Source organism: Geotrypetes seraphini, chromosome 7 (assembly GCF_902459505.1).
Source record: "Geotrypetes seraphini chromosome 7, aGeoSer1.1, whole genome shotgun sequence".
Lineage (NCBI taxonomy): Eukaryota > Metazoa > Chordata > Amphibia > Gymnophiona > Dermophiidae > Geotrypetes > Geotrypetes seraphini.
The window spans coordinates 33,392,274-33,409,794 of NC_047090.1; the positions used below are offsets into that span (position 1 = coordinate 33,392,274).

The 17,521-nt window shown below is 43.2% G+C and overlaps 1 protein-coding gene across 1 annotated transcript in view; it reads left to right on the top strand.

Moving 5' to 3' along the window:
* Positions 1-14,960, top strand: part of KITLG (KIT ligand) — a 161,913-nt gene extending 146,953 nt beyond the window's left edge. The window contains exons 7-10 of the mRNA XM_033952639.1: positions 244-356; positions 3,808-3,887; positions 4,185-4,256; positions 14,225-14,960. Coding sequence (XP_033808530.1) covers positions 244-356; positions 3,808-3,887; positions 4,185-4,224 — 233 coding nt within the window. The 3' untranslated portion in view covers positions 4,225-4,256; positions 14,225-14,960. The remainder of the gene's footprint in view (positions 1-243; positions 357-3,807; positions 3,888-4,184; positions 4,257-14,224) is intronic.
* Positions 14,961-17,521: the final 2,561 nt, after the last annotated feature.

Consider the following 17,521-nt stretch of genomic DNA (forward strand, 5'->3'; position numbering starts at 1 on the left):
CCATGCAAGGGGTTGACCTACGAAATTCAAAATTGTAATTTATAGCTGCAGAACTGTGCAATCATCTTTTTCATCTATTTAGCTTTCTCATTGTGTTTTGAAAGTGATGCAGTGCTGAAATTATTTTTATAAGAGGAATTCCCTCATTTAAGGAGAGATAGCAGCATAGATCCTCTGGTCCATTTTAAGGAAGGTAGTAATGAATTCTTGCATTTCACCATACGTATTGTTTTTTCATTACAGGTTTACAAAACAATGGTTCTCAATACACGTCCAACTTACCAGCAGTGAGCATGGCCTTCATATCTTTGCCTTCTCTTCTTGTTGGCTTTTTCCTCGGAATTGCTTGTTGGAGGGTAAGGAAAACATCAAAAGACCTAGACCTAATCTAAAGGAAGGAGCTATCTAATCTGTACTGCAAAAATGAATGTACCATATAAAGATAAATCTGTATGCCGTTATGTTCTTGTGGGATCACTCTACCTCTGAGACTTTTGACTCAGCCATTTTAAACAGCTCATATCTATGGTGTTGCACGATACATTATCCAGTGTATGCACTAGGGATGCAAGATGAGATGGAGGGTTATCCTGGCTAATTGGCATTTTATTTTTAAAATAGTGTGGGGAGCAATATGGATATTTAGGCCCCATTCTCTTTAGGACGCTGATCTCAGCAGACGCCTAAGAGGCGGCCAATGATCACATCTCAATCACACATCAGCATCCTAAAGAGAATCATATCTGCATCGCTGAACAGACACCTTAAATGTAGACCAGTATTTTTGCAGTCATACATTTAAAGTGTCGATGTGTAGGGATGCTTAAGCACGTCCAAGGCCATTTCCAAGCAAAACCATGGCCACGCCCCACCTTAGGTATGCTTAAGCATCCCTACAGGTCTCCATAGACACGTGTGAGATATGCCTACAATATAGATGTTCTTCCTCTTTAAAAAAAAATTGGCTGAGAGACGACAGTAGGACCCTAACTGCCGCCTACCATCGGGATGCGCATTTGCAGAATCAGGCCCTTAGAGCCTCTACTTAACTATTGCATTTCATTTTTTTAAAAAAAGTTTAAATAGGGGTGTTAAGACACTGAAAAGAGAAAGGTACAAAGCAAATTGAAAACTGTGAATTTAGGCCTGCAATCAACGTCAACTAAAATTACTTTCAAAAAATGACAGTTTCGTGGAACACTGACATTTCCTGGTTCATCGTGTGCAATATCTTTCCATCAAAAATGACAAAATTATGAGGTCCAAAAACAACAGAAACCGGACTCATGTTTTAACAACCCACAATGCAACAGTCCATTGTTTTCACAGTGGTCTTCCTGGTTCCTCTTCGTAGGTTTATTATGCAGTTCTAGTTGCTTTGCCAGTAAACAGATTTCACAATAGTGTTAATATCCACTTGCAAGAAGGTACACTAAGCTACAGAAAATTTCCTACTGGTTTTATAAAGCTTCTTAATGCAGGTGCTAGTGCGTTGGTTCTAGGAATGTATTCCAGGAGCCCTTTTTACTAAGCTTCTTTAGATGCTAATGCATGATTAATGCAGTTGAGGCATCCAGTGGTGCCGTTTTAGCACATGCTAATCTACATGCTAAAATAGGGCTAGATTCACAAAGCAAACCGATCGGTGTGTGACCCCTTTACTATCAAATTTCCCTCCGGCCTGATTCACTTACCTCTCCTGCGATCCGCTTCGAATCCGTGCATGCAAATGAGGTAAAACGCATGCAAATTGGACAGCGACCCGATTCACTACACCAAATTTCCGATCCGGTTGGGTTGGCCGATCACCTGAAGAAGCGACTGCTGGGGACCAGTCGAAAACGTTTTTCCGACTGGAAGCCCTGCAATCTCTCCTGCCCGCTCGCCTCGAATGCCGCCCTGCTTCTTATCTCTGCTGCTCGCCACCCTGCTCTGCCTCGATCTTCCCCGAATCTTTCCTGCCGCATCGCCGTTCTCCTGCCCTTCCCCGAATCTCTCCTGCCGCATCGCCGTTCTTCCGCCCTTCCCCACCCAGCAAGCCTGTGGTTTTAACCCGCAGGTTTAAAGCGGGTTAAAACCACGTGCTCACAGGGCTAAAAACTAAAGTTTTAAGTTAAAAAAAAAAAAGGTCACGTCGCAGACGGGCATGCGCAGCATGCGCGGGCATCACTATAGAGCAGTGGTCTCAAACTCATACCCTATGCAGGGCCACATTTTGGATTTGTAGGTATTTGGAGGGCCTCAGAAAAAAATAGTTAATGTCTTATTAAAGAAATGACAATTTTGCAAGAGGTAAAACTCTTTATAATTTATAAATCTTTCCTTTTGGCTAAGTCTTAATAATAATATTGTCATTTATAGCTAAAGAGACATATGATCAAGAAACTGTTTTATTTTACTTTTGTGATTATGATAAACATACTAAGGGCCTCAAAATAGTACCTGGCGGGCCGCATGTGGCCCCTGGGCCGCGAGTTTGAGACCACTGCTATAGAGCGATCCGTGCAGACAGATGGGGGCGTTCCTCCTATCGCCCCCATCTGCATATTTTTCATTCCTGAATTCATCGGACCTGCCTGGATCGGACCCGATCGGGCAGGTTAGTGAATCTAGGTCATATTTCTCTATTTTATCAGGAGGCTTGTCAGGGGTGGAGAGTGGTAATTCCTGCACTAATCAGCACAGCTTCTAATCTATTCTAAATCTTAGATTTATATACAGAGTCATCTCCTAGTATTAGGAGCTCGACTCGGTTAACATAATAAGATTACAAAAGAAGTATGAATAGCTCGATTCGGTATGCAAAGATACCTATTGACACGCATTGGAATTGTTGCCTAAGAATCATTGAAATAACTCGGTTTTCAAAGATTTGTGGAAGATCTGAAAGGAGAAACAAGTTCTTAAATACATTACCGCGTGCTAGCTGGTTAGGATAGGATTATCAAATGAGCCCTTAGGGCCAGATTCTCTAAAGGGCACTTAAAGCCTTTTAGGTGCCTAACTTAATTGGCAAAATCCCCTTAATGGCTTCAATAATTGGAAAAAAAAAAAAAAAATTAATTGGGAAATAGGCGCCTACCCAATTCTATAAAAAGTAGGGGGTTTATCGCATGGCGTTTAGCGGCGCCTACGCCTAAGTGAGCATTTCGATGGATGGAACATTGACTTGTGCGCTGCCTTTAAAACCCTGGCCTACATTTCTAGAGCCTAAGTTTTTCCATAGGCATCGCTAAGCGTGATTCTGTAAACCGTGCCTAAATGTAATTGGCATGCGGCTGGTGGCCATTTTTCTAGGCATTGGCCAATTTAGGCACCGTTTACAGAAGCGGGGCCTTACGCGGTAACTTTATTTTACTGGTCAGGCACTAGTGGCCACAGTGGTACGTGGCTTTTAATTAAAAAAAGAAAACTGGCCATTTTACGGCTGCGATCAGGGCCGGATTTAGATGAAAAGAGGCCCTAGGCTATTCCACTTATGAGGCCCTTTCACCTCCCATTTTTAAGTTTGTAAATTACATGAGAGATAATAAAATACATCATTACTGTGATATATATCAATATGTTAAATGAAACATGTTATTGGTACTAACCTTTATAAAAAATGTGACACGGATCTTGAGGCCCTAGGCTGAAGCCTAGTTAGCCTATAGGAAAATCCGGCCCTGGCTGCGATAAAAATGGCCTTAGCCTGAGGGTAAACCCCACACAAGGCTACTTTATGCCACGGCTAAGTTTGATCTCAAAAAGACATTTTTATACAGCAACACTGTTGGAAGTGCTAAGAATTTATCTTTTCCAAAACAGCTCAAAAACCAAAAAACAAGGATGGAGGTTGCAGAAGCGGTACACTGTATGGAAACTAAGGAGGTTCTTGAACTAAACAGGTATTTTTTTTAATGCTCTTTCTTTACTAAAATGGAAAGAAATTGTTTTATTTACTTTTTAGAAAATGTATAATTCACTATTCCAACATTTTCTTTGCATCAGCAGCTAAAGCACATTAAAATGTCACCTCTGTTTAAATACAGGGTGCGCTCCCTGCCCTTCTCTTGTCCCCTATTATGAATTTTCACATTAGTTGTTAATGCAAGAGTAAACCCAGAATTGCCCTTAATATGATAGCTCTGCAAAAGAATAGAACAGGCCAACACATATCATGGTATCTTTGTTATCTCTTTCAGTATGTTACATCAGGCAGAAAAAGAAGCTCAATGTGTATAACTGTCCCTATATTGTTACTGTTGCGTGCACTGGTAAGTTCAGATACAGATTTTGAAATTAAAATAGAAATCAGAGTGATTTAAGTTTTAATTTTCAAGAATTGGCCACTTTACTCGATCACAGCAGAATGCCCAAAGTAGATGCAACATCACACATGGTGTTTAATGGTGCCAGTTCACCTTTCCATTTAATCTGAGGGACATCAGCAGAATTATAGATTGCGTCGATTAGTTTCGTACAACAGTGTCATCGATGTGTAGAAGAGAGCCAAAGTGCCTCACACAAAGAAGAAACAAACAAAAAACACACCAGGGACCATCCAGAGTGGGATTCCATTATTCATAAATCAATGTAAATGTTTTTATTTTTATTTTTTATTTACTGGGATTTATTAACCACCTTTAGGAAGAGAGTCGCCCAAGGTGGTTTACATTGAATAGTGGTTAGGTTCTCTAAGCATTTCAGGGATAGTTTCACAGAAAGAGGGGAGGGGTGGGTGGGTGGGCAGGAGACAGAGAGGTAACAAAGCAGTTTTAAATGTTGTTGTAGTGGGAAAGGAAGCCCAGATCTTTGGGCTAGATTCACTAAGCAAACCAATCATGTACCGATCGGTTATCGACCCCTTTGCGACCCGATTTTACTCCGGCCCAATTCACTTACCTCTCTGCTGATCCGATTCTGATCCGCACATGCAAATGAGGGGAATGGCATGCAAAGTAGGCAGGGACCCAATTCACTAAAGGAATATAGCAAACCGACTGGGCTGGCCGATCAACACAAGAAGCGACTGCTGGGGACCAGTCGCAAAAGTCCTTTCTGACTTTCCAGCTCCATTGCCTCCCTGCTCGCTGTATCCCTGAATATTTATCTCTCTGCCCCGAATCTCTCCTGCCTGCTGCCCCGAATCGCCACCCTGCTGTGCCCCGAATCTCTCCTGCCCCACGACTCTCCTGCCCTTCCCCACACTGCGAGCCCGTGGTTTTAACCCGCAAATTTAAAGCGCTTTAAATTTGCGGGTTAAAACCACGGGCTCGCTGGGTTAGTAAAACTTTTTTAAAAATTGCGGCTTTGATGGCTCTTAGACACATGCGCAGACCATCTATAGATGGTCTACGCATGCGTCGGGATCGCTCTCTAGCGATCCGTGTGGTGGGTGGGGGGCGTGTCAACGATCATCCCCCATTTGCATGCAGACCTTTTGCGAGTTTGTTGACCTGCATACAATCGGGCACAGATCGGACATGGAATCGGGGGTAAGTGAATCTAGCCTTTTGTTAAGTCCTGTCTGGTAGGTTCAAAATATTTCATCATTTTCATTTCCCAAAGGTCTTAAGTTCTTGGATGGTCTTAAGTTCCCTTTTAGTATTCTTGCCGATGAAAGAGCTATTTATTGCCAGTTGTTAAAAAGAAAACTTCATGGTATTAATAAAAGGTAAAAAAAAAGTATCAAAAAGCCTAAGAATATCCTATATAATAAAACCCTAGAGCGCACATGCGCTCTTGAAATTTAGTGATCCCTGCCGCTGTGATTTCTGATCCGTGGCTGCGTTCCATTTTAGAACGCGGAGGCAAGGATCACTCTAGCCACTCACCTCCTCCCGCCCTCACTCACCAACCGCTGGAGGAAGCGCAGGCAAGCTTGGTCCCGATTGGTGCTGGCGGCGGCTGCCAGGAGGAGGGCTTTGTGGAGCGCCGCTGCACGCCAACACCTCACAGTCTCCTCAGCCGCGTCCTCGCCACCCCGATTGCCAGCATTTAGTCTTCACGCTTCCGCGACGCAGGGTAAGAGTAAGGGAGCCGAGTCAGCGGGGGTTGGGCTGGGAGGGAAAAGAAGCGGTCTGCCTCGGGTTTTTCAAGGCCTGGCTTCTTCGGGCAGCAGTAGCGTTTACAATTCGCTGCTGTTGCCGGCTTCAGGCCTGCCTCTCTGTCGGGTCCTGCCTACTTTCTGTTTCAGGAAGACAACCCGACAGAGAGGAAGACCTGAAGCCGGCAACAGCAATGAATTGTGAATGCTGCTGCTGCTACCCGATTAAGTTCAAGGAGGAAAGGAAGCAGAGGGGGAGAGAATGGCTTGGAGGGAAGAAGAGATGGCAGGGCATGAAGTGGAAGGAGGAATGTATGCCAGACCAAGGGAAAAGGAGGGGGGAAAGGAAGGAGGAGATGCCATATGGAACAAAGAGAGAGAGAGAGAGGGCGGACACTGGATGGAAAGAGAAGAGAGGGCAGTGAATGGAAGGGGCAAGACAGAGGGTGAACAGTAGATAGAAGGGGTAGAGAGAGGGAGACAGACACTGAATGGAAGTCTGAGGAACAGGGGGAGCAGACGTTGGAAGGAAGTGGGGAAGAGAAAGAAAAAAGGGCATATGCAGGATTGAGGGAAGAGGATAGAGTTAGAAATAAAGAAAGAAAGACGGGGCCAGGGAGAGACAGACAGAAAGAATGACAGACAGACAGCATCCAAGGAGAGAGAGACAAATTAAAAAAAAAAAAACAGACAGACATGTACTCTAGCACCCGTTAATGTAAAGGGCTTAAACACTAGTATATAAATAAGGAGGAGTCAGTCTCAAGTACAAATCAATCCCAAAGACCTGCTCCTAGTCCTTTGTAATCTATCTTTGCACATGCACACCTACCATTCATAAGGAGGAAATTGTATTAAGTTAAATTTGATTTGGTTTACATACGGTGACTAATCAGTTCATGGGAACTTCCTAAAAATTTTTTATAAGGAGTTCACCTGGGTATATCCTCAGCGCAGGAGGGGCCCTACAAGGTTTTATCCACAAATATCACCTTCCGTCACCCCGTGAACCTTTTAAGTGCAAAAGTGCCTTTCTTACATATATGAAAGAATAAATAAATAATAAAGTGCCATGTGCAAGTTTAGAATCAAAGAAATCATCAGTGTATCAGTAAAAACGTTCAAATCAAACAGGTAACCTTATTAACATTCTTTTAACACTGAAAAGGCTGAGGTTTTCTCCTCTTTGTCCCTTCCCAAGTAGGCGTTGCAGAGAATGGCTTTGACTGGAGTCTATGGACCAGGGCTGTGCCTGGAACCTTTCAAATATGTTTCCTAAATCTTTGGGGTTGATATTGAGTGTGATTTAACTGTCCAGAAATAGCTCCTAGCTCGTTAATATTGCCTGCTTGGGGCTAACTGGCCATGTTCAGCAGCCTAACCAGTTAATGCTGCTGAAGATAACTGGTTTGTGTCAAACTCAAAACCAGTTATTTTGGGGTGCTCCGGGATGGAGTCAGCACTTGGCCAGTTAAGTGCCGATATTCAGAACTTAACCAACCAGGTTAATCGCATAAATAGGACCACATAAGTCAATCCTATCTTTATGTAATAACTCATAGCAGGTTAAGGCCCGGATTCTATAAACGGTGCACTTTTTTAGGCACCCAAGCTCAGTGAAAAATGCCAGAATCACACCTCTGTAAGTGGTTTATGGTGCATTAACACCACTGTACAGATGGCTAACGCCTACAGTGGCGCTAGGTGCTGTACAACACTTACAGAGGAAAACCCTGGCCTACATTTCCGGCGCCTAACTTTGAAGGAGGCTTGATTCGCTAACTGGCACCATCGCATTATTGACACACGATCTGGGGCCACTTTTAAGGTGGTCGCCAACAGCGGTGCCAGTTAGAGAATCTGGGCCTGAGTGCTGAATATCGCACTTAATCGGCTAAGCGATAACTAACTCCAGGAACCCAGAAATTCAGTGCCGGTGGCCAGATATGCCCTTACCACTGATACCTAGCCATGCCTAACTAAAATCTGTGCACAACCCAAATTATGTTAATTAGCTTAAATGGTGTGGTAATTGACCTTGGCATTGAAGTTAATTTGACAAATTTTAAAAAAATTAACTAATGAAGAGTTCCACATGGAACTTAGACTGGCACTTAGTGATGCCTGAATCCAGGTGCCTTCCAACACCTACCTAAAAAGTAGGCTTGGTTAGGGGCAGAGAATATACATGGTAAACTTAAGCCTCACTAAGCATGTGAGGCAAGTGCCGGAAAATTAGGTCTGATAAAACCTGGCCTAATGTACCGGCACCTACCTCAATTAACTACAAATTAGAGAGATAAATTTCTTAGTAATCTGTGACACTAATCTCTATGTATTCTCATAATCACAGCTATAGTTCAATTAGAAATTTTTCTTTATCTGTTATGATTTAACTAAATAAATGTTTATAAATTATTTTTGTAAATTATTTGTGAAGTGCTCAGACCAAGAAACCCATAAAATAGTGAAGTCACTACAATGAGGTTTTCAAGGGGACCATCATCGCCTTCACAAGTCCCCTGCCCTCCCTATATCTAAAGGCTTATATGAAGCCTGTCTAATACCTGCACCCAGCTGACGGTGCTAATTTATCTTGGGGAGCAGAAAACGATGTTGCCTCTCATTGGTGACTTATAAATAAATATAAAGTGCTTATATGAAATGCTAATAGTATTTTTTCTTATCTGGTTAAATTCCCGTCCCTCCGACCCGGATTTCGTCTCTTCGTCAGGCACCTACCTCAACATACGTATGAAAATGCTTACTGCAAAGCAAATTAAAGTGTTTTGCGGTATTCTTTTGCGCATGCATTACCTATATATTTGCATTTAATTTTGGGAGGGGACACATCTGGGGCGGAGAACAGGTGTGGACGTGCTATTGAGCTAACTGGTTAACATGCTCATAACACTGCAGCCCTTATCACCTTCTAAATAAGGGGCAGCAAGTGCTCTTTTGTCAACTCTGTTGAGGTTACACACACTAATGTGCAAGTGTTCAATTTTTGCAGAAAAATGACCAAATCAGAAGCCTGCTCTAGTCTCGCACAATAGAGAATGACACAGGGGAAAAATTTGTTCCTGTCTCCATGAGCTCAGTCCCTATCTTGTGCCCCATCCCCGCGAGCTTAGTCCCCATCTCTGCCCCATCCCTACAAGCCTCAAATAGTTTTGGTCTCTGTTTTCTTTTGTCTTCTCTTAACTCATTTGCCAGGGTCTCCTGACCATATGACACTTCTTTCTCCATGCTCACCATCCATCTTCTGTGTAAGTATTGTTCCCCATGTTCAGCATCTCCCTTCTCTGTCTCCTATATGTCCCTTTCTAGTATTTCGCCTGTGCCCATTTCCCTGCAATCAACTCACCATTCTATGATCCCCTCCCCCTGTGTACAGGGAAAGGGGAAAAAGAGAGAGAGAGAGCCAGGGTGCATCTCTCCTACTCCCTCTACTGCCTCATCCAACATTTCTCCCTCTCTCATCTCCACGGATCATGTGCATTTTTCACCACTGCCCAACATTTCTCCTTCTATCGCTCCTCTCTAGCACTATGCCATGCCTCTCCCTCCATCACTATATCCAACATTCCTCTCCCTCCTTGCATCCATTTCAATCTGTCCTTCTCCACCACCATATCCAACATTTCTCCCTCCCATCTTTCTCTTCTCCATGCATTCATACCTCACTCCTCTCTCTCTATGCCCAACAATTTTCCTTTTTCTTCTTTTCCCCATGTGAACCATTTCTTTCCCTCTCACTCACACACTCATGCCCAACAATTCTCCTTTTCTATTCCCTCGCTCTCTCCTCTGTCCCAAGTTGGTGCCCCTTTCCTCCCTCCCTTTTGTCCCAAGTTCATGCTCCCTCCCTGCCTTCCAGCCTTTGTCCCAAATTCATGCCCCTCCAATGCCCCAGCATGCTCCTTCCCCTCCTCCCTCCTTTCTCCTTTTGTCCCATGTTTATATCTCCTCTCTCCCTTACTTGTTTCCTTCAAGGATATGGGCAGTGACTCTTGCACGCTGCACATGGCTGACCTGCAAGACTTCCCTCTTACGTAGGAGGGAAGGCTTCCAGGTCAGCCACATGCAGTGTGCAAGAACCGCTGCCCGCATTTAGATGCATTGTGGACAAGCACCATAGAAATCTGTCTACAAAACACATTTTGAAAATAGCAAATTAGAAGGGTTTGGCGAGAAAAACGTCCATCTGCCCCGTTATGCCACACTTTGGACATTTTTTCTTTTTTGAAAATGAGCCCCATAGTCACATTCTTCTGTGCTGAAAAACAGGGAACACAACTTTTTGTAGCAGTTATAGTGAATGAGGTAAAGCATTTGAATGATTCCAAAAAGATCACAATGTCCACATGTGCTTCCAGAATTGTTTGGCTTGAGAAACTGGAGTTCTGAGGTTTAACCAAAGTTCTGTATCCTACAAAGACTGTAAAGTAAGCATAAAGCCAAAGCATATGATTTTCATTAAAAAAGGAATTTTGCAAAATGCGTGTGGACCAGGGCTACTCGATTGTAGTCCTTGAGGTCCACAGGCAGGCCAGGTTTTCAGAATATCCACAATGAATCCGCATGAGAAAGAGTTGCATGCGCTGCTTACCTTGGTATGTAAATCTCTCTCATGCATATTCATTCTGGATATCCTATAAACCTGGCCTGCCTGTGGATCTCAAGGACTAGAATTGAGTTACCTTTGTGTAGAGGCATGAGCTGAAGTTAAAGACTTTCCCCATGTATGCAGAGCTTTGGGGTCAGGATTCTCAAACACCCGTATTAAAGTGACAATCTTCTACCGAATCTAAAAACCTGAGCCATTCTTAAAAAATCATGCATGCAAATAAGATCAGCAGATAGCAGTGAAGATTTCCTACATTTGCATGTGCCCATCTCTGATGGGCACATGTGCAGAAAAAACGCTGTCATTAAAAAAAAAACCCACACTCTCCCGCTGGCAGCAGGAGAGACTTTTATCAACTGAGCATAAAACATATCTTTTCTCTGCAAGAAAACTACTATAATTCACATAAATCTTGTAATTTGTTTTTAATGTAAAATTTAATCATGACCCACAGCCAGAAACACACAAGACAAGGGTATCATACACGCGCTCAAGAAGAAACGTTGGCTTTTAACAAGCTCACATGAAACATTCCTGTCTCCCCCCAAAACTCAAAAGAAGCGTGATTTTACTACCCTCCACTTTAAAATATATTAGATACACATTTTTTGTTTCATTAGCCACAGTCAGAACACAAGTGCTGGCATTGTAACGGCACCCCCGGGACCAGTCGCTGCTTTTTGTCGCCAAAGGCCGACGCCACTCTTCGAAGAATTCGCCGGAGGGCTCATTTCAATGTTAGCAAGCACATTTGCATGCCATTGCAGGAGACTGCAAGAAACCTCGCTACAGACAGAGATAATCCGCTGCTAAAATGTGTGCAGGCTACATCGCCGGAAAACAGTTTAGCGACAGCGTTAAAAGTTTTGAGAATTTTGCCCTGGGTTTTGAAGACATGATTTTCAGTGTAACTCTGCTATGCAAATGAACTTGGCCCATAGACTTAAGTGTACTTCTGCTTATTCACTATGGAGATCATGGAAGCTATGCCTCCTTGCGGCTTTTGTGAACTGGAGTTTATATACATGACTAATCATTAGGGTAAACAGTATAGTTAACTCTTTTTTATCCTACACACCCTAGGATAGCTTAATGCAATTATCTAATAGCAGTTTTGGAGAAGAGGAAAAAACTTCCTAAATGAGCTCTTTGGGCAGATAGCCTCAATGAGTGGATATTCCCTGCATGATTGGATTTCTTCTGACCAACCACTGTACTCGGGAGCCCCTTTTGCTAAAGCATTTTAAAATCTGAGCTTAATGCATTCAAATGCAGAATCTTGCTATGTGGCATCTTTTGGGGTATTCCCTCGATTTTATTACTGTATGCTATATGCCAGTGTAACCATGAGGGCATGGTGCCTGCGGGATGTTAACACAGACCACTTACTGCCCCTTTTTAGGAGGTAGCAATCAATAGATTCTATATAGGTTGCCCAAAGTGTCAACGATCAACTACTGTCATTAATTTGGATTTGCGTGTAGATCTGCCTGCATGCTTTTCTTTAACACTGTACGCCTAAATTGTCCCTTTTGCAACCCAAAGGGGGGATGGGCATAGGCAGGTCAGGGGTTGGGTTGCCAGACATCCGGGAAAACCCAGGCATGTCCTGTCCGGGTGCCTGGAGGGATTTCTAAAACCCGGCAGATTGTCCGGGTTTTGGAAGACCCCGAGCTAGGGACCACATCTGGAGGGCATCTGTGCATTCGTGTGACATCATCTCGTCAACGTCCATGCAAGTGCAGACGCCTTCCAGAAGTAGTCCTGGGGTTGGGGAAGGAGACTTGAGGTTTGGAGGGGCGGGGCAGGAAATCTGGTAACCCTAGACAGGGGCATTCCCAAAATTGTAGAAAGTCAGATTGTGCGTCCAATTTGCATGCCAGGATTTACAACAGGTTTCAGCAGGCGTCCCTTGTGCCCAAAATTGCACATGGGAATTTGAGAGCTCTTTATAGCTTTGCATTTAGTGCAGATTTTTCCCAGTGCTTTAATTTGAGTGCTGTTTACCGAATCTAATCTTGGTTAAATCTGGCATTCTATAGCAATACTCTTGAATTTTGGGAATGTCCTAGATTTCCTCTTTAAAAAAAAAAAGGACACTTGGCCCCACTCCATTCCGCTGTAGTTCCGTCCTGTTCCACTCCCAGCCCCACCCTGTTCTGCCCCCAGTCCCGCCCCCAAACAAGCCTCAAGTCTCTTTCCCCAAGCATCTGGAGGGAAAGAGACTGCACATGCGCAGATGTCAACAAGATGGAAACTACCACCCCCACCCCTCTGCACGCCATCTTCGAAGGAAGGCTCTCTTCGAGACCACCTTCGCGTTTCAGGGGCTCAGAATTTGGAACAACCTCCCAGGCAGCCTTTGACAAACACCCACATACTTCCAATTCAAGAGAGCACTGAAAATTCACCTTATTTTCCTCAATGCATTGACCCATTCCCATGCAGTCCCCTGCATGATAGCTTCCATGCAATTTCTTTGCAATATCTATGTCTCTGTAGCAATTCTAATAATGTGTAAGCCGCAATGATTTCTAGCTGACATTTGCGGGATACAAGAGTTGATATGGTATCTGTATGGTATGTCTGTGCATGTGCAGAAGCCCTCAAGGTATGGCCCCAAGTTTGGGGACTTCAAAAACCAGACAAACTGCTACGTTTTGGAAATCCCTCCGGGTGCCTGGATAGTCCTCTAAAAAGAGGACATGTCTGGGTTTTCCCGGGCATCTGGTAACCCTACCCCTGAGCTGTCTATGCCCCTCCCATGACCATGCCCAGGGCAGGATTAATTCTTCGTCATCAGTGACGCAGCAGAAGGCCCTGAACCACGAAGCAGCCTGTTTAGAGTGCTGCGGCTGCTGACAAGCGCTGGAGGGAGGTTTGTCGGTCGTCTTGCAGTGTGTGTGGGGGGGGGTCTGCGGGGAGGGCCTGGGAGGATGGCGATGACACTGGGGGGCAGGGCCCGGACAATGACTCTGCTGCGAATCCAGTGAGGGAGATGCCCAAACAGCCCTAAAGCACTGCACCAGTGTGCCCCCCCTCTTGACCGTTTTGGGCCCTAAGCCCGTGTCTACTGAGCCTATCCTTTAATCCGGCCCTGACCATGCTCCCCTTGGGTTGCAAAAGGGGCAGTTCAGATGTACAATGTTACAGGATTTAAGCAGGCAGATCTGTGTGCAAATCCAAACTGATGTCAATAATTGACTCTTTGACACCTTGTTAACTCATTAATTGGCACATGTGTATAATGTGCCAGTTGGCTAATATTTCCATACCCCCTCCAAGAAAAATTCTGAGAAATGCAATATGCAGTTTAAAATGCAGTAATAGGCAAGCTGCTGCACAGTCCTTTAATGCGTTTGTACACTTTCCTGTTAACATGTTAACCGCATGTTATAGGCTTAGCATCCTTTGGGCCCTTTATTTTCATGTTCCAATTTATAAAATGGCAATAAAGATCCTCTGGCAAGTTACTTATTTGGTAAACTACATCTCGAAATTAACTCAATTGAGCTGGACTGTGGCGCTTATCCCTTTGTTCTTCTGTCTTTTACTCTGTCGTGCAGGTAACAGTTATCTGTTTTTATGCTTCATGAATGAAGCAGCTTTAAGCACATCCATACGCCTTCTGGAGTGACAGACTGGGTCTGCAGCTGGCATTTCTGCCAGGGACGCTGTAATGATGCATTTGAAAAGCGGCAAAGTGCAAGCCGCAGTGAAATGAGCAGTTTGGAATAATATCCATGAGAAGAATGTGTGCAGGACAGCATTTGATTTCATGAATATCCCAGCTGCCTCAGGTGACTTTGCGGGAATAGCTGTGATTGTATCCAGGACATCGCTGTCAACAGACAAAGCATGTGCCATGAAGAGCCAAAAATGTTACTGAAAAACTCAATAAGAAATGTGGTTTTTTAAAAAATTTTGTTTTGTTTTTGTAAAGCTGTCTTTTTGTTTTTTTTAATATATAATCTCTACTTAACTTGGGAGTTCCTGGATAGTGAAAAAAATTGTTGATTTAAAAACCTTTAGTTAGTTTTTTTTTTTGGGGGGGGGGAGAGGAGAGGGGGGAATTTTTCTGATATTTAGAGCACGGATGGTCAACTCTGGTCTGAAAGGTCATTTTTGTGAAGCATCTTTGAATAAACTGGATTTGATTTCTACTAAAGCAATTTTGATTCTTGCAAAGAGCAAACAGAATATTCAATATATGTAGATTTAAAAAAAAAAAAAAAAAAATTGGAACCACTGCATTTATGCTGCTTCAAATATCAGATTAACTTGTAGTCACCGAAGACCAGAGTTGCCCAACACCGATAGGAATAGGTCAGTTTATCTTCAAGGGTTTGCAATCAAGCACCACACTAGATTGTCCATCTCAATTCAGTTAATGCTTCAGGCAAACACAGTTGGTGTGCATAGTTAAACATTGTAAATCAGTTGAGGGATAGAAATGTTTATCATCCATAATTTCCGACCATGGCTCATGGGACATGGGGAAGTCAAAATACGTGGAGCAACTTTGTGCCGGATTGGCGGGTTGACATTGTTCTCAACTGAGGCACTTTGATAGAGGTTGTATGAAGAAGTTTCCAGTTCCTTCTCTCTCGCCAACAGAACCACTGTCTTTTATAGCCAGCCTCTTATTTTCATGAACACAGAAAATATTAAAATATATACTTTTGTAAACATTAAAACCTTAAATCACATTTTATATGCTTTTATAATATATACACATTTTCTGTACAGAGAGCTTTTATGATGTGTGTATCTTTGTATAAAGTTAGAAAACATGAATCCCGTTATATCTGTTTGTCACGATTCACTTGGCTTACAGTGGAAGGCAGTAACCAGCTGCCTTTGGTAGAAAATTAATTACTCCATGTAAAACGTATCAAACTGCATTGTCAACACAGGCTAGTGGCACGGTGAAGACTGGGGGGGCCCCCCTGTTTACTAAGATGTTAAAGGCAAACTTTGCCTTTCCAGTATTTTTGGAGGGCTGCCATACAGATAATGGAAGGCAAAATGTGCTATTATATGTTAACTGTATGGCAGATAATTCAGAATGCCGTTGATTAGGCCACTTGAAGTGTGGTGACCTGCATTGTATTTGCTGAATTAGCGATTAACTTATAGACCAACTTCTGCATTAACTACAAAGTATAGTCCCTACCAGTGGCATAGCAAGGATAGGAGGTGCCCGGCATGGTGACACCCCCATGTGCCCTCCATGCCACACTCATGCCCTCATGCCTCTTTAAATCTTCATCTCTCTGGCCTGCTGCTCACACTGGCATTGGCTTTCCCGCTGATGTCACTTCCTGGCCCCGCAACCCGGAAGTGATTTCAAAGGGAGTCAGGCCGATGCAAGCAACAGACCAGACTAGTTGCTTGTGCTAGCAAAGATTTAAAGGGGGGGGGAAAGGGAGGGCACGAGCATGGCTTGGGGGGGGTGGAGAGGTGCAGGCACCCCCACCAAGTAGCACCTGGGGCAGTCCATCACGCCCCTTACTACGCCACTGATCCCTGCCTCTTTCCCACCTATTCTGTGCCCTAACATAACATGTTCTGTGTTATCTGTTTAACACAGCAGCACACTAACATTAACACACTGTGCCACTTTTTTCCTTGCACATGATAAATTCTCACATTAAGGAAGAATGTTACCAACATGGTCTAGCACTAACTCGTACTATTTTATGCTATGAGAGATCTAGTTAACAATACCTAGGATTAACAGTAAAAAAATTTTTTAAAAATCACATTTTAAAAGATATCCACATTGAAAATTATGTAGTAAAAGTGAGCCAATACAGAACAATCAAGCCATTGTGACATCACTGATGAGGTTGGTGGAAAGAGGCATTATGACATCACAATATCAGCTTTGTTACCAGAGACTGAATCTCGGGGAAGCTGTCAATGTGGGCAAAGATTCCATTTTACGCAAAGAGATCTACAGTAGTTACTAATAGCTGGGATTAACAGTAAAATTATCTATTTTAATGGTAGCCCTCATTGATAATTTTCCCCCTAAATTAAAATAAGTAGAAATGTCCCTAGAAATCAAAACCACTGATATATGTAATAAATGTGAGCCAATCAAGCCATTGTGACATCACTGATGAGGTTGGCTCTTAGACATTGGTGGAAAGAGGCTTTATGACATCACAATATCAGCTCTGGTTAATAGAAACTGAAAGTCTTCATCCTAAGCGGGAAAGTTATCAAGCTCTGGTCCTGTTTTATGCAATGAGACCTAGTTAGTAATAACTGGAGTTGGCAGTAAAATAGCACATCATAATGTAGTCCGTGTTGCTAACCTCCCTTAAAGAGTTGGTGTAGCTTAGTAAATATGGGCTTTATTGAGTCATAAGCTTTTGAGGCCAAGAGTCCACTTCTTTGGATGTACATCTGACACAGTAGACTCAAGCCGTTGAAAAATCCCGCCTCAATAAAATTGTCAGCCTAAAAGGTGCCACCAGCCTGCGTCATGTTTGCCACTCTGAACTAATACAGTTACTCCTCTTTGACATTGCATTGTGTAATTATTTTAACTATGTAAGGCGGTTTTAATAGTCCAGACGTCCTTGGAATGTTTAAAATTCATTGAGTACTGACCCTGTGAAATGGTTGGCTCGCTTTAGAAGTTAAAGCTTCTTCAAAATAGTTGAATTTCTAGGTCCTTTGTTTTCCGACTGTACCTTTCTTTCCGGACCTCTTTCGGCTCTTTCCCGAGAGGCTGTTTGGTTTTGAAAAATGTACTTTAAATGAAAATTATTCAAGTCAAACGTCGCCTACCCCCAAGTCCCCTTTTCAGCTGTTTGGCTTTCCTTTCAATTTTATATGCTAATAGTGAC